Source organism: Rhipicephalus sanguineus, chromosome 7, assembly GCF_013339695.2.
Source record: "Rhipicephalus sanguineus isolate Rsan-2018 chromosome 7, BIME_Rsan_1.4, whole genome shotgun sequence".
Lineage (NCBI taxonomy): Eukaryota > Metazoa > Arthropoda > Arachnida > Ixodida > Ixodidae > Rhipicephalus > Rhipicephalus sanguineus.
In genome coordinates, this window is record NC_051182.1 from 163,839,725 (window position 1) to 163,866,277 (window position 26,553).

At 47.1% G+C, this 26,553-nt stretch overlaps 1 protein-coding gene across 1 annotated transcript; it reads left to right on the forward strand.

Annotated features, from left to right (window-relative positions):
* Positions 1 to 13,063: 13,063 nt before the first annotated feature.
* On the forward strand, positions 13,064 to 25,384 carry LOC119400447 (uncharacterized). Its single transcript, XM_037667487.2, has 9 exons — positions 13,064 to 13,452; positions 15,242 to 15,503; positions 16,815 to 16,966; positions 18,119 to 18,374; positions 19,379 to 19,542; positions 20,475 to 20,566; positions 21,788 to 21,946; positions 24,823 to 24,892; positions 24,961 to 25,384. Exons 2-9 carry the CDS (start codon positions 15,388 to 15,390, stop codon positions 25,056 to 25,058), a joined length of 1,107 nt encoding a protein of 368 aa, XP_037523415.2. The 5' UTR covers positions 13,064 to 13,452; positions 15,242 to 15,387; the 3' UTR covers positions 25,059 to 25,384.
* The last annotated feature ends 1,169 nt before the right edge of the window (positions 25,385 to 26,553 follow it).

The following is a 26,553-nucleotide window of genomic DNA, read 5'->3' on the forward strand; positions in this document are numbered from 1 at the left end:
AGGCAAAATGAGAGTAAGAAAATGAAGCTGGTGACACCGCCTTGAAGTTCCCGTACCAATCACCGCAACGTCACAGATTTTGACGGCGACTTCTGGGGCCTACATAGTTTTTAATCGGAAAAAATGAAATACCGATAGTGGCCCCTCGTATTAGAGTGGCATTTCCGTTTTTCAGCTATCCCAGGGAGAGGGACCGCATCATCAGTCAGTATTTCTTGAAACTACAGCAGTTATAATTACCAACTCGGGCTGATTCGTGCAGTGCCGTTCCAGTGTTTCCATACAAAATGTCAACGGACAGTATACGTACAAAGTAGAACAAAACTCTCATGGCTCTATATGGTCATTTTACTTCTCTCCAATCGCTAAATTAGGCAAGATTATTTATGCAAATTAGTTATGATATAGTGAAAGTGGCAGATGGCTTCTACTCGGAACAGTATAGAATTCATAGAGAAGCCACCCAACCTTGAGCGAAATTACAGTCCGTGAGTAACTGTCGATGAGGTTGGAAGGGCTGTGGCGCGGAAAAGAAGCCAGGGAAGACGGAATAAGAGTGGATTTGACAAAAGATGGAGGTGATTTTATGCTTAAGAAGCTGGCGACCCTATACACAATGCCTCAAGACTTCGAGTGTATTATCGAGTTAGAGAAAAGCCAATATTTTAATAGCACACAAGGAGGGAGATGTAAAAGACTTGGAGAACAATAGACCGACTAGCTTACTTTCTGTATTATACAAAATGTTGAAGAACGTAATTTCGAATTGGATAAGAAACACACTTGACATTATACAACCTGAAGAGCAAGCTGGCTTTAGGAAGGTATTCCATAATGTATCACGACGACGTGCTCAATGAAGGAAAAATTTGCAGCGCAAAATAACACAAGGACGAGAAGGAAGGACACAACACGTGCGCTAACTTTCAACAGAAAGGTTTATTTCAACCGAAGCACGAATATATACAGTGGTGATGCTCAAACGCTACAGCCAGATGTCATGCGCAGAGAAGTACTTTTTTGTCATTATGATTTTAACAGGAGACGTGCAGAGAAGTGAAATTTCTTATTATAGCCTTTTATAGAAGATATGCGCACCAACCACAAAATTAGTGCACGTTCAAAAAATACAATTCTTTTTCTGACAGGGACAGGGACGGCGTGCTTACACAATCGCTACCCAACTTTGCGATTTTGGCGGCTTCTACTATTAGTCTCGTTAGTTCATCACGGTTAGTCAATAACACCTTGGTGCTCTCAAAAACCGGGGCGCACCCACAAGCTTTGCAGTGCATCGCGAGCCAGCCATCGTTGCCCTTCTTTACAAGGTTGGAGTGCTCTCGTAACCTGTCATTCAGACAGCGCCCAGTCTGTCCGACCTCTGTCCGACGTACTGCTTTCCGCAAGAGAGGGGAATCTGATACACCACCGCCTCTCTACAGTCCACGAACTGAGTCCTATGTCTTATCTTGCAAGCAGAGGCGTTTTGCGGTGCTGGACTACTCAGTCTGCAAATAGAATTAAAGGAGTCCTGACACAAAAATTTTCGCCCCGCGTTTTTTTTTTTTTTTTTTTTTTTTTTGGTGCAATGTGTTGCTGGGGGCCTGCTAGTCATGACACGGCACATCGTTTGCTGCAGCGCGCGACAGATAATTAATTACAAGCTCCTCATTACCGACACAGCCTCAGTTTCGGTTTGACAGAGCTCCAAAAACGGCAAGCCGCCGGGTGCAACTATCACCACCTAGCGAGTGAAACGCTCGGTCACGTGAGCACACAGAACAGTGACGCATTTCCGCGCGGTCTGTCGTGGTCGGGCTCATCGTCGTCTGATGGCGACGATTTTCTTGCGACGGAGATCGAAGGAATTTTCGACGTGGCGAATCACTTCATGTTTGACCCGCTGGCGAGAAGCGATTCGTCGGGAAGCGCGTCAAAACAGAAATGGCGGCTACGACGTCATCGTAACTTGTACCGGCTGCAACAGTTACGAAGGGGAAGTAGGGGGGTCACCTCGGGTCACCTCCGAGGGTGTCAATGCACTAGGTGTGGCCTATAATGCTGGATCGCGCTCGCGAACTTCAAAATTCATATAAAATACCTTCCAAGCTTTATTGGCTGCCGATATTTTGCAGATGGTACACGCACGTACACGGGAATCGATCCAGCAGGCTATCTCGGCCGCGAAATTTTGTGTCAGTACCCCTTTAAGCTTGCACGGGGCGGAAAAAACCACCTGCACATTAGCACGTGACGCCACCCGTTTTATGTTATGCGAGATTTTGTGCATGTACGGCACAACAGCTATCTTGTTTCGCGCGGCATCAGCATTGGAACGACGACTTGATTAGCGTGCCGGTATTTCTTAATCAAGGCCTCGACGACTGACACCTGGACGTGCACGGGATAGCCAGCTTCCGAGAGGCGGGAGGACTGCTTCCAGAGACTGTCCCTTACACAGTGTTCACAAGATTTGCTGATAGCGTTATCTAGGCAGTGTCTGACAATGCTTCTTTTTACGAGTTTGGTGTGAGATGAGCTGAACGGCAAGAACTGCTTGTTGCCCCTTGGATCATACTGCCAGCAGGTCCGGTTATCACGGAACGTGAACTTGATATCAAGGAAGCGGAGCTTTCCATCATTAGTAGGCAGTTCATGCGTTAATGACAAAGGGTCTAGGCACTGTCGGAACAAGTTCAGTACGTTAGCTATTGGAGGTTCAGAGGAAACTCGGTCGTGTTTAAAAATGATCAGGTAATCGTCGACGTACCTAAGGATTCGCCACGTGCCTACGTCAGAGGACAAGCTAAGTAGCTTTTTGTCAAGTTGGGCTAAAAATAAGTCACTGAGAAGCGGAGCGATACGAGACCCGATACAAACTCCTTGTTTTTGAATAAAAGGCTTATCGTCCCAGAGGATGAACGTTGACTTCAGATAAAAAGATAAAAGTTCTAAAAAGCCTCTTGACGACACCCCTGAAGCATCCTTGAAGTCAATCCAGCCAAAGCTTTTGATACTGTCACTAATACATGTCAGCAGTTGGTCATGAGGTAGGGAGTGGTACAGATCCTTTATGTCAATGGAGAAGGCATACAGACCTTCGTTACTAAGAGGGCTGATAGCTTTGAGCACATCATTGGAATTTTTCACTAAGAAAGGGTCGTCGATTTGCAAAAGCTTGAGCTTATCCTGTATGAACAGAGCCACTGACTTTTGCCACGTATCATTTTCAGACACAATTACGCGGAAAGGAACCTCCGGTTTGTGCGTCTTGGCGCTAAAAAATACTTCGAGAAAATCTTTTTGCTTTTAGGAAACTAGAACTAAGGCCAGAAAGCTTGAGTCTTTCGCACAAATCCCTAGCGCAGCTCTTAACCTTGTTCATTGAAACATTGACACGATTCTCGAAGACTGTCGAGACTGCCTCAGACGCTTTCGAATTGTACAGCTCACCGGTGAACGCAGCAAATCCACCTTCCTTGTCGGCCGGAAGCACGCGCAGGGAATGTTCTTTCAGGTAGACGAGTACACGTTTGAGAGGAACCTCGGAAGGCGCTTGCTTGCATTTGGATAGGACGTCGACGCCCTCAGAGATGCACCTCTTATCCTCGGATTCCGGAGCCTGGCGGGATACACGACGTAGTACAAACGACAGCAGCTCGGGGGGAGACTGCTTGGGCTCGACGGCGAACTTGGGACCCAAGGACAACACAGTCCTAACATCAGCGGGAAGGACCAGAGACTCGGGCGAGTGAATTAAGTCTCGGGCCGCTGTAGGCTTCTTCGGTAACCGAGTGCGCAACCTGGCCAATTGGCGGGACCAGATGAACTCGGTGACTTGGCTGGCGATGCGAAGGAATTGCCCAAGGCTTCGTCTGGCTAGGCTTCCCTTTGTGTCCTCGTAGAGTGCGCTCGTCAGCATCTGCCGCAGTAGGCGGGCCTGCCTGTAGCATTCAGATTTGAGGATTTTTGTGATCCTCATTCCATGTAAAAAAGACGGGTTACATCCACCGAATAGCAGAATCACATCTTCGGGAAGAAGTCGGTTGCGGGTTGCGGGAAGTCGGTTGCGGGAAGCTGGCTATCCCGTGCACGTCCAGGTGTCAGTCGCCGAGGCCTTGATTAAGAAATACCGGCACGCTAATCAAGGTCGTCGTTCCAACGCTGATGCCGCGCGAAACAAGATAGCTGTTGTGCCGTACATGCACAAAATCTCGCATAACATAAAACGGGTGGCGTCACGTGCTAATGTGCAGGTGGTTTTTTCCGCCCCGTGCAAGCTTAATTCTATTTGCAGACTGAGTAGTCCAGCACCGCAAAACGCCTCTGCTTGCAAGATAAGACATAGGACTCAGTTCGTGGACTGTAGAGAGGCGGTGGTGTATGAGATTCCCCTCTCTTGCGGAAAGCAGTACGTCGGACAGACGGGGCGCTGTCTGAATGACAGGTTACGAGAGCACTCCAACCTTGTAAAGAAGGGCAACGATGGCTGGCTCGCGATGCACTGCAAAGCTTGTGGGTGCGCCCCGGTTTTTGAGAGCACCAAGGTGTTATTGACTAACCGTGATGAACTAACGAGACTAATAGTAGAAGCCGCCAAAATCGCAAAGTTGGGTAGCGATTGTGTAAGCACGCCGTCCCTGTCCCTGTCAGAAAAAGAACTGTATTTTTTGAACGTGCATTAATTTTGTGGTTGGTGCGCATATCTTCTATAAAAGGCTATAATAAGAAATTTCACTTCTCTGCACGTCTCCTGTTAAAATCAGAATGACAAAAAAGTACTTCTCTGCGCATGACATCTGGCTGTAGCGTTTGAGCATCACCACTGTATATATTCGTGCTTCGGTTGAAATAAACCTTTCTGTTGAAAGTTAGCGCACGTGTTGTGTCCTCCCTTCTCGTCCTTGTGTTATTTTGCGCTGCAAATTTTTCCTAATGTCATACAAACAAGGCCGAATCTCTCCCCTTGTGCTCAATGAAGTTATTCAGAAATATGCTGAACGCAACAAACCCTTTTATTTCAAAAATTAAGGCAGCTTCGCGCTAGTGATGCCAAGCCTGATGGAAGCCTTCTTTGTTTCTCTTCGGTTTTCTCTTTCTTTCCTCCGCTCTTTCTTTCTTTTTCTCTTTTCCAGTTATTTCTGTCTTATTTTCTGTCTTTATTTCTATTTTTCTTCCGATTTATTTTTTCTTTTCTTTCTCGCTTGCTTCCTCTTTTTCTTTCTATTCTTATATGTGGTTTTGTCTGCGTTACGCCAAGCGACAACAGCATACGACAGCCCGGGCCCCTAAAGTGCTCCGCAGTTGGTATCATCATCAAGGCGCTCGAAGAACAAGAGGAAAAAGACTTCTCCTTGGCGCGAACGCACGCTTAATATGCTACAGATGGGTATGCTATTCGTGGTTTTGCCAGCGTTACGCCAAGCTACAAGAGACGACGACAGCACACGATAGCCCGGGCCCCTAAGGTGCTGCTCACTTAAACGTTACTTGCGTACTTGTTAAAGCAGCTGTTCATTATTTGAAAAGTGTTTGATATCCATTGAGTTAGATTCCCTTGAGTCGATTCGGTTGATTTGTAGGCGATTCGGCCTCAAGCATTACTGTTGGCACACACATAGGCTTGCGCACGGGGGAGAAGGCAGGGGGAGCCCCCCCCCCCCCCGCACACACACACACTCACCTAAGTGGGGGCAAAGTCTGCCCCATACGTTGACTTAATAGGGGGGGGGGGGGGGGGGCCTACGATGAACCTTCACCCCCCTCCCCCCTGATGGGTAACCCTGCGCACGCCTATGAGCACACCCCTAAGTGCTTGCGCGCGAGTTCTGTATTTGCCAGCCTTGGAATATGGTCACCACGACGGGTAATCGCACATGCGACGTTGTGTTTAGTATAACGGAGCCTGCGTGTCTTCTGTAGTGCTAGCGATATAAATATCGCGTAGAAGCGCCGCTTACAGGATATTGTAACGCACACTCCGGAATGTGAGCGGCCCAACACTCAGTTACTTATCATTGGTGACGTGCTTGCTGTATGTTCACTGGATACAAGTGCAGATAATATGCCACTTTAGAAGTCTATTCGGGCTCTTGCTGACCCGTTATGAGCAGTAGGCTGGAGGGCACCCCGTATGTACTTCTAGTACATATCCTTGAACGTGCATCCTATTCTAAGCATGCCGCCTTGTTTTCGTTCTGCTCCGACCGGTAATTGAACCGGCGACCTGTTTCTCACAACAATGTCGACATAGCCACCGAGTGGACGCTGAGGATACGTTTCTAACGAAAAAAATTAATATAACAAGAGTGCCAGCTTTCTTGCGTACGGGAACGCTTCCAGTGTAGCCGCCGTAATTACACCAGCCTAGTTCGCTTCTGAGCGCCAAATTGCCGCCCGTTCAGTTCACGCCTGTCAGGAAACGCTCCATCAGACCGTACTCGACTGACCTGCATGTTGCGTAATTTACCACTCTTCCAAAATTCGTTGTTGCTCTTGTGAAACTCATCTACCATATTCCTGTAAGATTCACTTTCAGGTGAGCCAGCACTGGCAATATGCGTGAGGAAATAATATGCAAGCGTTGTTGCCAACAAATGCCACGACCACTAGTTGGTGTGTCTGGCCGAGGACGCGGCGATGCGTGCGAGTTTCATTGCAGGTCGGTGAGGTTTCTCGAAGGACGAGGCCCAGTGTGTGGGGACGTTGAGTTTTGAAGTTAAAGGGCTCTGTAGAACCACCCCACCCTCTCTTTGTAAGCAAAGGTACTCTACACTAGGGGTATACCTGAGACTTGGCCACTATTTAGAAAGGGCGACATCAGAAAAGTTTACCACGTTTCATTGCAGTTATGCCTCAAGAGAAAGACCTCACAATAACACCTCTTCCAGGAAGAAACAACTGTTGCAAATATACGTTTTCGCCCCGAACCGTCATCAATTGAAACTTATTTGGAACGCATTGGAACGCATTTAAGTCTTACTATCTACAACTGTATTAATTTCTGGCTCATTTGTGATAAGAAAGTTTATATTGTATTATAGATTACTTTGCCATTTGTTCCCTTCTTTTTGTCCTTTTTTTTTTTACAGTTCCGCCATTTGCAATTTGTTTATTTCTCCCTTAGGTTTGTCTGCTGTGTTTGTGCGTATAAGAAATGTGCGTTTTGACCCTGCCAAGCTTTCCTAAGGCAACTGGGGTAAAAGGAAAGAAAGAAAGAATAATTTAATATAAGGTGCAGCGTTTGCGGCACCACCAACGATGTCACTTGTTTCGCTGCTGTACAAAAAGAAGTATGAGAGAGAGAAAAGTACGGGGTTCAACTAGGACACATGTCCTGTTTGCTAGCTTGCATTGGGAAGGATCTAGAAAGACAGGAGTGAAAGAGGGAGCCCATGCACGATGTCTGTTCACAGCACAGAATGGCACTTGTCGACGCTGCAGTCTTTCATGCAGGTTTGTGCGGGAGTCGTCGAAGAGGCCGCGCTCTAAGCGAACAGGGGGGTGATGCTCGATAAACGTTCAGGCACTGCGAGCAAGGTAGCGTGTACTGGCCTCTGGAAAAATATTGTCACGTGTTACAGAAGGACTTAAAGTAGCAAATACTGCACCGGCGGAGAGACGTGCACAAGACTGGGAAGATGACTGCCAAAACAACAACAACAACAACAACAACAACAACAACTCCGAGCGAGAGCGCGCACTGTCCCAGAACATCTTCTTCCATGTGGATTACTGGCTCGCGCTTGCCGCACCTGGTGAGCAGGTGGCAATATTGAATGGAGGGAATAGCGAGGTAGAGTCGCTGGTGTTCGCGTTTTAAATCCAAGATGTTACCACGCTGCGTCGTTATGCGTTTGGTGCATTACCAGCGCCTAGTAGGTGTAAGAAAACACCAAGACACAAAAAGACAAAAAAACAGCAAGAATTTACAGCATGTGCTCGGACACTGAGCGCTCGGGAAGAATATTTTAAGTGGTGTGTACCTGGCCCATTGCCACGCGTGATGCTACGGACCGCTTATCTTCGCCGCCTGCGTGCTTGCTCTGATATCGAACCTTTTTGTGTAGTGCTGTGCTTTGATATAAACGAGGCACATCGGAATGAGTTCTGCGCAGGCGCCGATCTCAAGCCCGATGACGGACATGCGAGGGGGGTGTGCGAGTCGTTCTTTCCTGTGGAATCGAACTACGGCAGTCAGTAGCGGGGCGACGCTGGGGCGACGCTTCTTCTCGGCTGTCTATCATCCACATTGTGGCTACGTCTTAGTTTTATTTTCACGAGCACATGTTCGCTCGAATAAAGCCTTCGCTTGGTTGCTGCTTTTAACGCGACAGCATCAGAGCTCGTTGCGCAGAAATTCCGGCGTCGGTGTCAGCGTCGTTGGTTGTGAGCGAAAAATCAGCGTTGTCCGTGACCGAAAAACCGAGCAATAAAACAAAATAATAGAAAAACTTTGGTTCAAGAATCGAACCCAGGCTTTCTGCGTGACATGCAGGTGTTCTACCACATAGCAACGCCATTTCTTGAAGCTGCTTCGAAAAAAAAAACACTGTATGAATGTCTTGAAGTGGGAGGAGTCTACTTAACGCCTGTAATATTGCGCGGCAGAAGCGTAGAATCGCGCAAGGCGTCCAAACGTGTGAATTGCGCAACAAGTGGCTTTTTTTAAATGCCCGCCCATTACAAAGCGCTCAGACATATTTAATCAGCAGCAGCAGCAGCAGCAACAAAAGCACCAACAAAGTGAGCAGCTGCGTATAATCGCGTGTTGCCTTACGGGCGCGTAGTGGGCCCTTTGCTGATTCGCAAGAGGAAGAATTATGGCGTAGTGGGCACTTCGCAACTGTACTTGCAGTAGCATTCTAGGATAGCTTGAAACGGCCAATGTTACGCGCATAGACGTTCGTTTCCTTGCGCAACGGTTGAAGCATCCACCGAGATCCGAAACTAGGCTAGCACTTGAGAAGGCGATGCGCACGGGGCCCGATTACGCTATCGCGTTCTACTCTTGAAGCTATTCGTGCCTGTTTTCCTGGATCTCTTTCCTGGTTACGTGACACTATGATAGGCAACGACTGAAATTACAGTTTCAAAATGCTACGCGTATGTTGAACCAAAGAGAGGAATCGATAAAGGGCTCTTTTTCTTTCTTTTTTTGTTAGACACAGCCTAATGAAACCAACAATGAAGCCAAGGAAGGTATAGGAGACTTTGTTTGTAGTCCTTTTTAACTGCAATGCAGCACTGAAAGTGGACGAAAAGACAACTTGCTACCGGTAGGGACCCAACATAAAACCTTCGGATAACGCGTCCAGTTCAGCTGCCACGGCGGTCATCCTCCCGTTCACATTATCGAGTATTTCAGTGCATGCAAACCTGGGAGCGTTAGCCAGCGCCGTTCGTGGCCATTTCGGCGAGCGTTGAACACTCTTTTTTGCAAGCTGGAGTCACGTAGTGCGTAATAGTTTTTTTATGAACTGGTGGTTGACAAATAAACCCGCGTATGTTGGCGGCCCAACGCTGCTCCGAGCGCTCACAGGCAGCCGTCTTGGGCACCGCTCTTCTCCGTGCGCTCTTTATCTCCTTTTCCTGTCTACGCTGCAGTGTTAAAATATTACAAACTTTCGTAAAATTTTCTAAAGCAAGACCCCCTGGCGGAGTAATTGCCAGCACATCTCTCGAAGCTAGACCCGCCTGCAGCCACCACCGCCGTCCTATCCACTGCTAAACATCCGTACCAATCTTCCTTCACATTTCCTGCAAACTCTCATCGCTGACGTCGCTCGCGCTTGAAGTCACTACTAGTGAAAGTCCACAACGTGCGTATCTGACTATAAGTGTGAAGGCCTTTTAACGACGGCGCCGCATTTTCCTCGTTTTCAGCTCACTGCAATGCCCAGCCCTTGCTGTCGACGTTTCGATCAAGCAGCGTGAAAGCGTCAGGTCAAGGTCCACCCATCGCCAGAGAAATTAGGGACGAGTTGCCGGAAAGAAAAGTCGATTGTTTTGTTTTTGTTCAGTTTCTCTCTTTCCTCCCAAGTACCTCGGGTCATTCTTCACGCGGACGCTGAGGTCAGTCGAAGCGCCGGCCCTTCCGTGACGTCAGCAACACGAAGCTTCATTGAAATTCCGGTGGCACGACTCCTTTTTTATGTTTTTCTCCCGATCGTAGCGAGCCGCGACCGCCGCCCAAGCGAGAGCAGTATCATCGGCTCTGTGCAATCACTCGGCCGCCAGTTCCCGTCCACGGCGCCCAGTGGCAGCACTTGGAATGAAGCGCCGCGTGCTGCTCCTCATGCTCGCCTGTTTCACAGCTTGGGGTGAGTAGCGAGTCTTCCTCGGCAGCGAGTTTTCGCAGGGCGCAGCGTGTCACTCAACCGATGAGTTAATTTCAAAAGAACAGCTAAATCGCGGATGCTGCATGTCTACCAGCGTGGAGTGGTCAAATATTTCATGCATTCGTGTAGAGATGAAGCCTAAAGGGACACTAAAAAGAAATATTGCGTCAATAATAATTACTAAATTACTCTTCCACCATGCTCAAAACACCGCTTTTGCGCCGAGGAGAGGCTTGGTCAGTTAGAATACCAGCAAAAAGACAAACACCGGTTACGATGTCGCCCTTGAAGTTTGCGCACCAGCTGACCGTAAGGCCATAGATTTTGACTGCTAGGGCCCTCGTTGTAAACGTGAATAACTTGCCCAAATTTGGACCGAATACGCATATTTAATGAAAGGATGAGATAAAGTCAAATGTATCGCTATCATACTGTCGAACTGCTCCAGTAGTCGAAGTGACAATTTTATTAATTGCGTGCAGCCATGGATGATAACATGCGCTCGCTTGCTTTAGCTGGCCTGAAGTTTTTGCAGCGTAATATAACTTCCTGTACGCGTGTGGAAGTTATTTCCTGAAAAGCTCAGCAAAGAGTATCATTAGCGTCTTGTTTTAGCAAAATACATTGTATCGGCAAGTTTTTATAAATTTTAGGGCATGAAAAGTTGGCCAGACATACTCTACAATTTAAAAAAGTGCTGCTAAAGGCGACGGGCACGCCAAGGCATATGCGAAGGCTTATGACTGGCAGTCTGAATAGTCTTTATTTCCAAATTTCGGCATATACCGCGAAGCGCCGAAGTATAATGCTCTATTGTTTTTGAAATAATTGCAGAATGAGTGCGTATTAAACGTGAGCTCGTGCTATTCCATCTCACTTCTGCAAATTGATAAAAATGTTTTTATTAGAGAGTTGTATTTCTCCACTGTTTACATCTGTGCAGCCCATGACGAGGGCCTGTCAAGAATATTGTTGAAAACTTGTGTTATCTTGCAAGCCCTGAAAGTGTATCGCCAGCTTCTATTTCCTGGTACATTTTCCTGTAAACGGAAACACAACTGTTTACTTGTGTGAAAGAATCATATCGGTTTTTTTTAACCCTTTAGCTATTTCCAGGCTTCTGCTGAATGGCTTGAGCAATGGTTTCCAATGTCCATTTACTTAAGTTGTCTGCATAGAGTCTACAATTCGCCAAAGTATACCGGATATGGGGCACATCAGCCGTAGCATAGCTGCATTGAAAAGGACATTGCACAGCGTTACGAAACTAATTGACATATCTTATGTTCCCTGTTTGTTGCTTTTTCAATCAGTTCCCTCCCAAGAACTGCGCCATCCCAATCTCTTTGTTCGGCCAACATTGCCAAATGGAAGGGTGGCTCGTTGTGCGAAATGCGCACAACTTTCATTTCCTCATCTGTCATTATGTCGACGCTCGTGCAGTTTAAACATATCAGCCCATGTCCCCTAGCCTTTCCCAGCCTCTACTTTTGGTTCCTTTCTAAGATCATTGAGGAAATACTTAGTTTGTTGGATCCCCCTTATTTTTCCAACTCATCCCATAAACTACGAGTGGAAAAACAGCGCTAAAAATGCGGGACAAAAAAAGGACACAGAGCATGGCGCTGACTAACAACCAAATGTGTTTATTCCTCCAGTCAGCGTCAATATACTACACCGCTACCGCAATGAAACAACAGAAAAATGAACACTCAGCCTGCGCAGAGGCAATAAAGCGTTCAAAGGGACAGCAGTTATTCGGAAGGAGGGAAATCGAGGGGAGGCTTACACATGCCTCACCGCTATTGTAGATGCGATACGCTTCTGAAGCGAGACGCGCGCGTTCGTCATGGTATTTTTACAGCAAAGTCTTGTCTTTAAAAGATGGCTGGCAACCGCAACTGTTACAATGAAGAGATAATTGACTGTCTCTAGCTTGTCTTCGAACCTTGTTCGAATGGTCGCGCACGCGGTCACTAGCACACCGCCCGTTTGACCAATATAATAAAGCCGGCAAGAAAGAGGAATCTTGTACAAAACGCCTTCACAACGTTCAACGAACTTCGGCTATTGTTCAATCCGACGCACACTCGCAGCCAACTGTAGCGGTTATTCCTTACGTGCGCAAGGTAGCGCACAATCTCAAGAAAGCTGTCTCAAGATTAAACAGTCATTAAACAGTCATTTAGAGAGAGAAAAATCATTTTAGATGTACTAGTTTATCAATCTTCTGAATTACTAAGTAGCTTTTATTGTAATGAAAAGGCCTCTAAAATGACGCAACAATTTATGGCGCGGTCGCCGTTGGTGTGCCCGCACCAGTTCGCCATGACGTCGTGTGTTTCGACTTCGTTATCCTAAACCTTCCTTAATATTTATTGATAATGGCGTACTTCATCGCAATGAGACAACGACTGAATTCGGCGAACCTCAATAACATGTATTGAGCCATAAGAACCGGAAATGTATGTATAAAATTACATTGAAATCCTGTCGTCACAACCATCCATAACCACCACTGACACTCCGGTGCTAAATCCGAAAAATGGCTTTTTCAGCTATATTTATAAGCAAGCTACCATCGCAAGAATAATAAAAATAAATTGTAAAGATGGTTTATCCGTGGACAGTGATTTGATGTTCCTCTTTAGCGTTTTTCTAACTGAACTCTAAATGCTGTCTGCCTGAACGCATCTGCTCATGAGAGGACACGCTACTGCAGGCGCCTCAGCGAGCGGTAAGGGAGGGCCAAAGCGTGTCACCAAAGCAGAGCGACCCGGTGAATCGAACAGAACCGCTGACACAAGAAATTCTGCCGTTTCTGAAGCCGCAGCCCAGCAAGACCCAGCCGCTTCAAAAACCTTGGACGTGGCGAGTTCTAAGCGACACGTAGACGTGCAACCTCGTCTCGGACTGAATAGCCCCTCAGGCCAGCCTCACTACGCTTTCCCACAAATCTTCGGCCAAGGTTTCGGTCCACCAGCGCAGGTCGGACCTCCTTTCGATGTGGACTTCGACCACAGCCGTGCACTGCACCAAGAAGGCCTAGGGCGCCAGGATCCAGGAATAAACCAGAACTTCAGTCCGGGACCAAACTTGAACCAATTTCCAGGTGAGTACGAGCGCATTTCTTCTAGCGCTCCTTGACGAGACGCTTGAATGCTGCCGACGCTAGGACGTGTGCCGGCGGTATAGTGCACCTACTGGCAGGGCCGCCCTTGTCGGCAGCCTCTATGGAGAGGACCAGGCTAAGTTCGATATCTTTATCACATGCAGCGGTTCAGTCAGTACTGGGAGCACTGGTCTAACAGGAGTTGAGATACTGACATATGCTTCTCTTTAGCCTTTGTGCCACCGCGAGGACGAAATCAATGACAATCAACTATCTTATTATCCGCAAAAAAAAGATATTAAGATTGTGGCGAACATAGCTGTGCTGTTGAGAACGAGGCATCCAGGTGTGATGGCTAGTCGTCTACTATACTGCTTGGAGCTGCGTCGAGTAGAAGCGTGTATTACAACGTGTCTGAACCGAGGCCAACGGAAAATCCAGGAACTGAAGTTGCAAGTTTGAAAAGAAAGGTCCCAAAACTGGAGAGATCTAAGATAGGTAATTGGAATGTTAGATATACAAAAAGTTTCGTCGAGAGGATAGAGACGTCGTGAGAACGAATATTTCTGTTTTATCGATTCGCTCGCTGACATGGACAGGCATGAGGTGCTTTAATTTTACTGATTTCATATTTTTTTTCTCAGGAAGCGAAACCACTTAAAGGAACGGTATGGTATTTGTGGCAAGAGAGGCGGTAAAAAAGTAATATATTATAACCCAGTCGGCAATCGCATCATTTATAACACGATGGCTCACTCAATAAACTGGATACTGATACAAGAATGTGATGATACTTGAGAAGCTAATAAAGCTCTAAAAATTTTATAGCTAGCCGCAAGATGTTCTAAAGCAAACAGCAGAAAAAACTATGCGCTATACTTTAGATCAATGCAACGTAAAAGTTGGATGTCAAGAAACGCCAGATATAATTTGTGCGACAGCATTTCACACTTCAATTTTATGAGCATCTTTTGTCCTACAGACTATATATTTATGCGTAGAACTTTTTAAAGCCGAACAAACTATGCTTATAACGAAGGTAGAAAACCGAGGCATTGCCCCGACCAAAGTAAAAATTTAATACACACGCACAAAGGAACTATGTGCTTATACGCATGAATTCCCACGTTTGTTCAGCACAAACATGAAATTGAATACAGATGGAGAAGCTCAACAATGAGTAGAACTCTACACGGAGCCGACTATGGGTACGATCATCAGCATGTAGACCCGCAGAAATATAAATCAGAATGCACAAAGTGGCAGCTAGTATACCTGCTCGGCGCAGCAGCGATCACACACCTTCTGAAAGTGACGTCGCTCACAGCAATCGATTTAAAAGATTTGATTTCATTGACAAGGTACAAGATGAGCTCTGAAATAATGGCACAGAAAAAGCAAGGGAAGTTCACTTGTATAAATGAAAAACGATAAAAACACTGTGGTTACGTAAAGGAGTACTTAACGTAGCACAATAATAATAATATCTGGGGTTTTACGTCCCAAAACCACGATATGATTATGAGAGACACCGTAGTGGAGGGCTCCGGAAATTTCGACCATCGGGTGTTCTTTAACGTGCACCTAAATTTAAGTACACGGGCCTCTACCATTTCGCCTCCATCGAAATGCGACTGCCGTGGCCGGGATCGAACCCGTGACCTTCGGGTCAGCAGCCGAGCACCGTAACCGCTATACCACCGCGGCGGTTAACGTAGCACAAGACAGGAGGTCCTACTAGAGCATTCTACTATTTTTTACACAAGTCCAAGGTCCACTTCTGATGTAGGGTCTGCTGCGGACGGCACATCACCAGCGGTACTCGGAGCCGGACCTCAAGGGAATGGCCCCAATGCTTTAGGTAATCGTCCAGACGGGAGTAGCCGCGCCAAGGTGCCGCCCATCGAGCTGTCGTACGACTCGGACGTTGTGACCATGGCCGACATCGAGAGGCTGGGAGATGCCAAACTGGAGCGCACCGTTCGTGGCTACTACGACAGCGGAGCCGACAGGGAACAGACACTGAGGGAGAACGTGCAGGCTTTCTCCAGGTATGGCACCATTTGCTGTGTAGCGTGCTCATGTCGACGAAAGGAGGGGGAAAGCGCTCGTGTCGTCCGCGTATACTTGACGAACTAGAAAATCGCACCACCTCCCGCTAAACGGGACCATGAGGCGATGCGAAGCAGCGTTTCGGCATGTCGAACCCGCGTTTCAGAGGGGGGAGGGGAGAGGAGGGTGGACAGGGAAAGTCAAGAGGGAGGGGTGAGGGAAAGTGGAGAGGGGGAGAGGGAGAGGGATAGCATGAGTGGAGAGGAGGAAAGGGGAGTGTAGAGGGGAAGTGGAGAGGGGGTGTGGTGAGGGTTACGCATGCGAAGTAAGGTTGGTCCCGCCGCACACCACCACCGGATTGAACTCTGCCATAAGATGCTTCGCATCTAAAAAGTTTCGTGGCAAGATGTTCGTGAGGCAGCAGAGTCCAATGCCATAAGGCAATTCTGTGACAGCTTAGAAAGGTGTCGCACCCTTTAGCTTTCTATACCAAGCAATCTGATATTGCTATTACGTGCTCCAAGGGCAGGTTAGTGCCATTCGGTGAACCAAAAGTATATTTGCTTACGTAAGTGCCAACTTGGGTAAGAGCTGATGAAACTGAGGCATACCTACTAGAGAATTTCAGTGGCGGGGCCCGCTTGCGCACCAAATCTATTGCGTTCTTTTGTACTCTCCTTGAGGCCAGCTGACGAACAGAAGAAAGCGGGAAGAGTAAAAAGAACGCAAGAGCTAGTGTGCCAAGAGTCCTCGGCATAAAACTTTCTACTAAATGAACCTCACAGGGCAGGGAGGAGACAACACGAGCGCTCACCTAAGCCGCCAGTTCGCGAGTCTAGATCTTTCACACTTCTTCGCTACTTCCATCTTCGAGTCAAAGAGAGCTGAGCTAGTTGGTAAGTGCTCATTCTAAAATCCTTCTGAAATTCCTTCTTCAACTTAGCGTGGTTTCCTATTGCGTGAAAGTTTCCATAATGGCACTGCACATGTTTCGCGCGTTGTCTTCGGAGGAGAATGCCTCGAAACCTCCATGCTTTATGACTGTAAAATTTGACTCGTGCAGCCTTGAGCCATCCAACTCTTTGTAATAGGTGGCTCCAGTCATCTGCATTTGGACACTAGAGTATTGCGGCCAAGTTTTATTTATTTATTTATTTATTTATTTATTTATTTATTTATTTATTTATTTATTTATTTATTTATTTATTTTGCTTTCTAGAACTGGGACACCCGAAATAGACGCGTGATCACCACAAATACAGCGCGCGTGTTGAGACGCTGTTTCACTTAGACTTCTCGCTTCCATACAGGCTCCGCTTCCGACCCCAGGTGCTAGTAGACGTGTCCAAAACAAGCACGGCCACAACTGTGCTCGGCCGGGAGATATCAATGCCGATTGGCATAGCACCATCGGCAATGCAGAAGATGGCCCACCCGGTCGGAGAAGTGGGAACCGCTAAAGGTATGATCGCCGTTGGATTAGCAAGTAGGCTCCTGTAAGTCTGCGATTTTCCTTATTATCCTTGAAATGTTCATCTCTTCGGTGTGATTTGGCTAGAGTCGTTCTTGCAGCCCTATAGCTTTAACTCCTCGTGCCGTCATAGAGAGAGCAAAGTAAGAAGCAGAAATGTCAGCAGCCATCGCTGCCCGTAGAGCTCATTCATTTTCCCGACGTCAAGCACTTCTCGAGCGCTTCAAAGAGTTGACTTTCGTACACTCACGCACGTTTGTACCGCTGCTTTTAGGTCGGAAACTTGAAAGTCCTGCTAAATTTCGTCAGAGATTCTGACGTCGCTGCTCCGTCAAAGGTAATGTTTGAGGTAGCAACGACGAACCTTTAACTACCAATGTGAGTAGTGTTTACATTAGCTGAGAAAAAGCAATTACAGTTCGAGTGGAAACCAGTTAGAACGACTGTCCTTTACAGGTGAAGGGCAGGTGCACCGCGGTTCTGTGGGCGGGGCTTACATTTTTTCTTAGGTTGTAACCGAGTACGATCAAGTAAGGGGGTAAGTTGCTTGAAGAGTAAACACCACCGAGAATTTCGCTTTATTCAAAGCCGCACATCGAGACTATACATTTGGACACTGAGGCCTGTCGCCTTTGCAGCAACTTTGGCGTGTCTGCTTGAGCGCGACATTGGTTCACGTCACGGGGCTGGACGGCACGGGGAACGTCACCGTGCTACGTTCGCCTAAGAGTTTCTAAATTGATATTCCAAGAGTCCGGCGGAAGATGACAACTTACGCTGGAAATTTCTGAAAACGTTCTGGCGCCTGCAACTTAACGTGCATTTCCACCCCCGTTAGATATTAATTAAGCAAGAATGTAATATTCTTGAAACATCCAGAGAGTATATCTATGAAGGCCAGGCACGGCGTATACAAGAAAAGGCTGCGTCATATTTTCTGTATTAATCTGTGCGTGCTACTGTTGCGGAATACGTGATGAGTTTTTTATTTTGTTAATTATTTTGGAAATATTGTTAATGGATCACAAGACGGCGATCTCACTGCAGATTAGCTGCAAGAATGGAATGGCAACGCAGGTCAAGCTGAACAAACGAAAAACGTGCTCGTTGTCATACCGATATTTCTCGTGTTAACGCGTGCAGCGGCCGAGGCGGCAGGTACAGTGATGATTCTGAGCACCTTGAGCACCACATCGATGGAGGACGTGCGTCGGAGCGCGCCGAACTGCCTGCTGTGGTACCAGCTGTACGTCTACCGGAACCGCTCACTCACGGAATCGCTGGTCAGGCGTGCTGTCCAGGCGGGATACTCGGCACTGGTGCTCACCGTCGATGCCCCCGTGTTCGGACTCAGGGTGGCCGACGTCAAGAACAACTTCAGCCTGCCACCGGGCCTCAAGTGACAAAATAGCCTCTTTTAAATCCTTCTTTTTGGGCGTGTAATGCTGCGAGTGTTAGCCATCGCGATTCGTAGCCTTGGCGGCTAGTGTGGAACACTGTTTTGCCAGCTGGTGTCACGTAGTACGTAATCTTTTTACGAGGTGGCCACTGAGAAATAAACTCTCACATGTGACCCTCAAATAAATCACAGGAAGTGGGCGAAGGTGACCAAAGAACGCATAGTGATCGCATACTGCGCATTTGTAAAGATGAAGGAGCTTCGCTGCACGTAAATAACAACAGAGCGCGTTAGATTTGTTGCAATTCGTCACATGCGTAGAGCAGCTCGTTAGCTACCTGCCAGCCATTTGGAGCGTCAAACCAACCAACCGATGTAGTATCTAACCGAGTGACGTCACCACACACACACACACACACACACACACACACACACACACACACACACACACACACACACACACACACACACACACACACACACACACACACACACACACACACACACACACACACACACACACACACACACACACACACACACGCATGAGTGACGTCAGCGCGTTGCTTATCTACACCGAAAAAATTATAAAAATTTTAATGAAATATCGCGACGTTTGGGACTTGAACTGAGGGCCTCTCGTGCAGAACCCCAGTGATATAACCAATACACCACATGTGTTGGTTTCAGAGCATTGTCCAATACATTGAGCTACTCAATAAGCAAGAGTTTCTCTTGGTAGCTGCAGAGTTGAGTCCCTAGTTCACCATAGGAATTTTAAGATTACAAACCAGCAAGTGGCTGGTTGATTGTATTTTCGGAGGTTGTTTAGGAGCGCTTTAAGTACAAAACTCAATAAGCGAATCTTCTTTAAACAGTCAAGTACTTATTTTGATTTCTCGTAAAATCAATAGTTCGAGAAATATAATCGTGTATCATGTCTTAAAATTCTGTTAACAATGAAATGATTCGCAGTTTGTCCCGTGTGCCTTTCGTGTTTTCAGACTGGCCAACCTGGAAGGCTCCCTCTCCGAGCTGTCGTCCATGTCCAGCTCGGGGCTGACCGAGTACACAAACAAGCTGTTCAGCCCGTCCGTCACGTGGGAGGATGTGCCCTGGCTTCGAAGAATCTCGGGTCTTCCCATCGTCATCAAGGGCGTCGTGACGCGTACGTCAACAATTTTGTTTCTCAATACATGTGTGCATGAGCACAGAACACCCGAGAAGTAAAATGTGTTAAAAACTGCTGGCGCGCTATTTGGTGATATCTTGTTCGTACAACGTGACCAACATGTATAAGAACTCAATACGCATGCGCAGCACAATATATAGGGGGGGGGGGGGGGGGGGAAAGAAGACACAGAGCAGAGTGTTCCTTTTTAACTAACAGCTGCAATATGACTTCGCAATCAATCAAAAATGCAATTAAAAAAGATCATGATTATGTGTAACTTAGATTAGCTTTTGTTGCCATGAATTACAGATAACAGATAGGGTGGCGTGCAAGATATCGTCCTTTCTTTTTTTCTTTTTTCAGCCGTATTCTCTTTTTTCGTCATATCTGGTCTACAAAGACCGTTACATGGAAGTGGGTCCTGCCTCCTGTATCTTCTTTTGCTTCCACGCGTATAGTGTTGTAACAGTATGGACAATACTTCCCTCTGCAATACATAATTTCTGTATTGTAGAAGGAGGTATTGTATATGTGTTGAATTTATTGATTTCAGCGCTTAAAGCACATCATACCAGGTAACATTATACCGATGGGTACAAAATGTGAAAACGCTCATGAGGCGTGCATTGGGTTTGTGGAAGACTGCAGGGTGTCGAAATTAATTCCAAGTCTGCCACTACGAAGTGCTTCACAGTCGTGTCATTGAATGCAAAAGTGAGCAGTTTCATCTTCAACTCTTAAACGCCTAGACCTTTTGTGATGAGTACTTACGCGTCATCGAGTAAAATTTCGCGCCATCACCCCCCTCCCCTAATGGCGAGACTTGTGCACGCCTATGTGCCAGAGGATGTCACCTCGTTTTCAGAAATATCCTCCAATTCCCCCAGCGTTTCAAATTTTGTTAAACGCTCTGCTTGTGTGTGCAGCTGAAGCAGCAATGTACGCGCAAACGTACGGCGCAGCCGCTATCTTGGTGTCCAATCACGGAGGTCGCCAGCTCGACGGAGCACCTGCAACGGTGAGCAGGCGCTTCTTGCAAGCTCGCACGCAATAGCGCAGTTGTGACAAAATGATCCCTCATTCATAGGAAATGGTCATAAGAAAAAAGGTAAACGTGTCTTCATAGAAGAACTCAGCTTTTTCGGGCGTTCAAAAATACAGTTCGCGCAGTATGTGTTTCTGTGGGGGTGGCATGGGCGCTTTAGCTTTATGTTGCGAAAGTGTGACACAAAAACATGGCTGATTCCTCTGTCATAGGAATCGGTATAACACGAAAGCGAAACGCGTCTTCACAGACGTAGTTGAGCGCTTGTCGTGCATTCTTTCGCCCCAAGCGCGATAGAATAAATGCTACAGCAACGAATTGTAATGTCATGCGAAGAACGGCAAGCAGCTCGAAACTTTGAACGCGCTGCTCAAGCAGAAAGGACGCACGGAACGAACATACACAAGATGAGTGCGAACTAACTGTAACAGTTGTAACTTATTTCTGTGTGAGCAGCGCGCTCCTTTCGCGAAATAGGCCGCTACAGTGAGCGAGGTGACCTTCGTGCTCTCAAGGCAAACTTGTGGTGAAAGCACAAGACGTACCACCATCACCAGATAAGCGCGCGCGCGAGCGAGCGACCACGCCTTGTAGAGGCGCGCGCTCATCCGCGTGGGGCGACGACCTTTAAAGCGCGCTCTTCGAGCCCTTCGCGTCATCTCACTAGTGATAACGAAAACACGCTGATGTACCACCGATCTCTGTGTACCGCCACCGGCAAATGGTGTATATAAATAGCTCGCCGTTAGCACAGCAAAGAACGCGCCGTCTGTGGTCGAATCGTTTCGCGCCGCGCGCTGCGGATCGATGGGTCGTAAGCTCGACTCCCGGTGATGGAACTCTTTCTTCTAGTTTTTTTTTTCTTTGCCATCTGTTAGTCTTTATATTTTACAATGTCATATCCGTGACGGAAATACGTCAGTGGAGCCGTGGTGGACCCCGGCATAAAACACTTTCGTGTTAAAAACAGGAAAAATGGGCATTTCTTGTTCTTGTTTTCAAGCGATAATTACTGGCGCCCACTGCATTCCAGGCTCCGCATTTCTGGCCTTAAAAGAGATCTTTGCTTACCAAAAGCTTTTCAGTGGTGCGCCTGAAAGTTGACGACTTTTCCGCAGGTGTATCTTACTGCTTCTTCAGAGTGTGACAGAGTTGTTAAACACGCATTTCTCGTCGTTGAAACTGTGCTCCCAGATCGAGGCCCTTCCCGAGATCGTGGCGGCGACTCGGGGTCGCATGGAGGTCTACATGGACGGTGGAGTGCGGAGCGGCGCCGACGCGGCGAAAGCGCTCAGCCTGGGCGCACGAGCCGTGTTCGTGGGAAGGCCCGCCCTGTGGGGGCTCTCGTACAACGTCAGCACCGTTCTTTTTATTTCCGGTCACCCTCTCTTTTTCAGGCGGCAACAACAAATCGTAGCTTCTAGTACGCTCTTCCCGAGGGAGAGAGAGGTTTATTTATGGAAAGGCAGAGAGGTCGGCCTGAGCGATATTATGCTCTAGCCTGCTACTCTACACCGGGGGTGGGGAAAGGGGAGAGAAAAGAATGATGGACGACGATGGTAAGTAAGAGAGGTGAGTATGTACAGTCCCGTCTAGGTGCCGCGCATCCAGTCCAGTGGCTTGTAGGAAAGCTGCGACCGCCCTTATGACCACAGTTGTGCTGTTGGCGTCAGGCCAAGGACCCAACACAACCTCATCAGTTAATGACCTATTATGCACTCCTTCAGTAGAGGAAATCAGTTTCTGTCGTTCGCGTTTGTATGCTGGGCAGGTACAAAATATGTGCTCAAGTGTTTCTGGCACTTGACAGTTATCACTGTTGGGACCGGTGTCACTGCAGCCGATGATATGTGCATAACGTCTTGTGAAGGCCACACCAAGACGAATTCGGTGAATCATGCTTGTGTTGTGTCGTTTTAATTTACGAGGCATACAGAACCTCATTTCTGGGTCCAATTTGTGTAATCGCCGGTGTCGTCGCTCCGGTTTGGACCAGTGCTCAAGTGTGAGGTTACGCATTACGTACCGACGCAGGGCGTTCGTGTCTGGCCGTGAAAACGCAGTGCGCACTTCAGGGCCACTGGTCAAGGCCCCTTTAGCTTCGGCGTCTGCGTCTTCGTTTCCCATTATGCCGCAGTGGGCAGGAATCCACTGGAAGGTGACGAGGTGGCCATTTGTTGAAGCAACGTGAAGAAGCTCCATAATTTCTATGGCTAAAATATAGTATGGACCTTGTCTCATGACGCAATTAATGGTTTGCAAAGGCGACGCTACGAGTGGAAACAAAAGAGGATGCAGAGAATATAGAGATAGACAAATGAAAACCATGGGAGACAGGCTATGTGCGTTTGCCGGTAATTAAAGTAAACCTATGTGGTAATGAAGTTATAATGACACTAAATTAACGTCGTTATAACCGATATATTGTTCAACGGGACAACAATTTCAATGCCTCACAGTAACGCGGGACTTTCGCTTCAGCGCCGCGAATCTTTTTCCTCCTCACATCGGAACAAGGTCGCGCTAAAAGTGACGTTGTTTAAGCGCTGGGAAATGCGAGGGTGAAAACATTCGGCAGATCCCACGCGTTGCGGGAATCGATTTCGTGCGAAGCAGTCAGCGAGTACTTCTATGCTGTGTTTTATGGCTTTGAGCCAAGCGTTATGAGGTGGATCGACGTGGTTTTGTAAGTGTAGTAGCTGTGTGCACATAGTGGGCTTACCAGGCACGTCGACAACACTGGCGTTTAAAAGGTAACTTATGGTGCGACCTAACGTCAGCCCTCACGTTAGAGTACATACGTCAGTATTATCAAAACTAAGTGCACTTTATGGTGCAATCTTGTGAATATCCTACATAACTTTCGTTCACGTATTCCGTTCACGTATATTGAAGCAATGCTTCAATATAGCTTGCTGAATCACAGGAATACAAATGTAATGTTTGTTAGACTGCTATAAAAGCGGAGCCAACGCTGGAACCACCGATGGTAACCTGATATGACGCGTGTATCGTAGGAGTACATATGCAGTATTTATCGCTTTCTTGTAAAATTAGATAGCCAGAACCACAACCACAATCGACGTTGCACGGACATAACGCCTGCATTGGCTGTTTTTCCAAGCCAGTTTTTAGACCTGGCATGGCTATGCGGTAGAATACCTGATTGCCACGCAGAATGCTTGGGTTCGATTGCTGCTGGGATCCTAATTTTTTGTTCTTTCCATTCGTCGGGTCAACGTTGCCGATGTTGGTTCTTCCTAAACTCTCGAATTTAAATTTACAATGTTTGTTCTCGCTGTTCCTGGGTAGATGTAAACTTTCAATCACCTGTGGCGTTAATCTGCCGGACAAACAATAAAGTTCTTTCATCCATCATGTGGCGCATACCCGTACACCGCAGCCCGTGGTAAACGGGTATGTGCCAAACGTGTCTGGAGGAAAGGGTTTGACGACGTACGCGACAGGATTTTCACGTTATTCACGTCATGACCAGACAGTATTATTGGCCGAACCCTCTTACCCTTCCATGCCAATTTGGGCCTACACCAAGCTAAGGAGGCGCTCACGATCGAGAGCAGCCAGACGTAGGCGGTTAGATAGATAGGAACGCTCAAACTGCTTTGGGTTCGCTAAGAAATGCTTCGCATTTAAAAACGAGCGCAATATGCTCTCCTGGCGTCCTATTTATTATATTTATTCTATTATTGGCGTTCGTTCTATTCTCATGATTTATCCAACTTCAATAACAGAAGTATTTTTTAAAATAGACGTGATTTGAAGTAGTCGAGAAAGTGAAATTGCCAACTTCACCATTTAAATGTTATTTAACGCTATCTTCCCTATTCGTTCACTATTGGCTGCATCTTAGAAAATACGAAACACCTATTGTCGTCAAGCTTCAGAGGATGACATACTACGTTAGTTAAATATAAGGTACTAAAATGTCGTCGACTACCACTTATGACCGATTCCGAAAAGTACTATTGCGCTGTGCTCTGTCTCATATATCTGTGAATGCTGACTGAAAGAAAAGAAGCAAGTGGGTTTAATATCACTTTTGCAAACGGCAGAAGCGAGAACTTGATTATTTCTTCACGTAGCGGTTCCGCGATTATAATTGGCTGATAGGCGGCTTTAATTGTTACTGTCTTCACCAGCCTTCCTTCGCCTTCTGATGTGGACATTCGACTTCAGCGACTTGGTTCCGTTTCTCTTTCATCCCACAGGGCACGGAAGGTGTCGCCAGAATGCTTGACATACTGAGATCCGAGTTTGAGCGAACCATCGCATTGCTAGGTAAGCAATCTCTAATAATTTGGGAAAGTATAACCTCTCGTTGCATTTCTGCGTCATTCCTTTCACAGGATGTCCAGACTCCAACAAACTTACTTCGAGGTACGTCGTCCGAGAAGAGTACTACTCGCAACTCAACTGGCGAAATTTCCCTCGCCAGGAACTTTGAACAAATAGGGAATTTTTCGCGCCGCCTTAGTTTTGAAAAAGATTTGGAGTGAGTGCAACCCGTGAACTCTCAAAGGTTCAAGTTTGCGAGGTTTGACGTAGGCTCTCCGATCCACAGAGATTCACCTCCAAGCCACGCTGACGCTGCGTCGACTGCAAGTTTCACTATCTTGCAAAATGGGAAGATTGAGAGTGTACGAAGAAATTGTCGCTCAAATGGTCGCTCAATTGTGTAGGCTGCAACTACAGAGTCAATCTTTCGCACCATAATTCAAGCGAAACACCGTGTACCAAGGGAGATACTGGCGATTAAAGAAATACTTTCCTCCCAAGCCGTGCCTCACTCAACTTCGAAGGGCGGTCAGGCTAAGCTCTGCTTTCCTTCTCCGGCGAGCGGTATAGATCGCGGAGGACGCGCTGTCTGTATATATGTGCAGCAGTTGATCCCTGCGCCACTAGTGGCCGCCACAAATCAGGTCGCTCGCTCGAGTGGCGTCGCACGCAACGGCGACACGTCCCAAACCAAGGGCGGCTAAAAACTCGGATGTGGCGACGCTGCCGTAATCTGTATCGTGATGCGTACGTACAAAACCTTATAATAAAAAAATGCACACTACGTAAGCACCTACATCAGTCTGTTAATGGTCCGAAGAACCAACGCTACCAGGTAGGTGGATTTGTAAATTATTTTTAAAAAATCGCCACAACCGTTTCGGGACCCCGTTAAGTTTCTGAACATTAAACTAAAAAAGAAGCGTGGAGCGCATGGTTTTACCATTGCCACTCGTCATATAGCCAAAAAGCGAGCTTAGGTTCAACGCCGGTACTATGAACCAACTTGATAGTGATGACTAAAACGCCGTTCGTGAGCTAGTTGGTGCATGGTCTGTCAAAACACTTGGAGGCACAAAGGACTGAGGACAAGAAATGACAGGACTGGTGCCAACTAACAAGTGATTTATTGTAAAGAACATTGTATCCCAGGTAACTCCAGGCGCATGCGCGAGTCACATTGAAATCACCGTAACAGAATGACAACCGACCTTCTGTTATCAAGACTTGTCTAAAAAGTGCAATTCGTTGCTAGGTAAATTCAAAGACGGCATACTAACACACTGAGCACCCTTCTTATTTATGCAAAAAGCCTCCAACAATAGACCTTATGCAAAATCTGCCATCTGTCGGAGGTTTGACGAAGCTGCCGATTCGGCGCCATGTTGGAGGCTTGTGTCCGAATCATGTTGATGTCGTTGCTATAACTTCCTGCTTGTATCTGCTTTGATAGCAGGCAATCTGGGCATAAAAACGTCAGACGAGTGTGTAAGGGCCAGTACACGTTAATGGTATTTCTTAGTTATTACGTTGTCAGTTATCACGTGTAAAAAACTCTCTTACAACGAGAAGGTACAAGTTCGCCTGTCGTCGTTGAGAATGAAGCTTTGCGCTAGGTTATACATTTTGTCTGCCTGTTTTCAGTGTAGCGAATAAAGCGTTGT

Excerpts from the sequence above, each read along its gene's own strand:
- LOC119400447 (XM_037667487.2), top strand. The coding sequence starts at position 15,388 with ATGGCCGACATCGAGAGGCTGGGAGATGCCAAACTGGAGCGCACCGTT. Across the intron at positions 18,375-19,378 it reads AGCCTGCCACCGGGCCTCAA|ACTGGCCAACCTGGAAGGCT; the intron begins GTGACAAAATAG and ends TCGTGTTTTCAG. Across the intron at positions 21,947-24,822 it reads TGTGGGGGCTCTCGTACAAC|GGCACGGAAGGTGTCGCCAG; the intron begins GTCAGCACCGTT and ends TTCATCCCACAG.